The sequence below is a fragment of the Buceros rhinoceros genome, unplaced genomic scaffold (genome assembly GCF_000710305.1).
Source record: "Buceros rhinoceros silvestris isolate BGI_N320 unplaced genomic scaffold, ASM71030v1 scaffold41249, whole genome shotgun sequence".
Lineage (NCBI taxonomy): Eukaryota > Metazoa > Chordata > Aves > Bucerotiformes > Bucerotidae > Buceros > Buceros rhinoceros.
In genome coordinates, this window is record NW_010433981.1 from 2766 (window position 1) to 3108 (window position 343).

Below are 343 nucleotides of genomic sequence, written 5' to 3' on the forward strand. Positions count from 1 at the left end.
CAACGCCTGGAGGACGCCCTAGGGAGCGAGCATCTTCCAGGTAGGAGGCTGCTACCCGGGCAGGGGGTGGGCAACGCCTGCACCCCCCTCTCAGGATCATGCTGGGGATGGGGGGAAATCCACTCGGGGTGCTGAGTGGTAGCAGGGTGTGGGATGGGGTGATGCCACCAGCGCGGATGCTGGTCTGGTGAAACCACACTGATGGGGTTTGTTTCCTTCCTCCTCCTTTTCCCAGTCCAAGGAATCCTCGTCCGTCTTAAGTTGTGACATTTCAGCGGATGACAAGTACATCGTCACAGGCTCTGGTGACAAGAAGGCCACAGTCTACGAGGTCATCTACTAA

General features: G+C 58.3%; 1 protein-coding gene across 1 annotated transcript in view; it reads left to right on the forward strand.

The window, feature by feature from the left end:
- LOC104500619 (protein groucho-1) overlaps positions 1–343 on the forward strand; it is a gene marked incomplete at its 5' end in the record, with an annotated part of 3028 nt that extends 2685 nt beyond the window's left edge. Inside the window, one exon of the mRNA XM_010144288.1 lies at positions 232–343. Coding sequence (XP_010142590.1) covers positions 232–343 — 112 coding nt within the window. The remainder of the gene's footprint in view (positions 1–231) is intronic.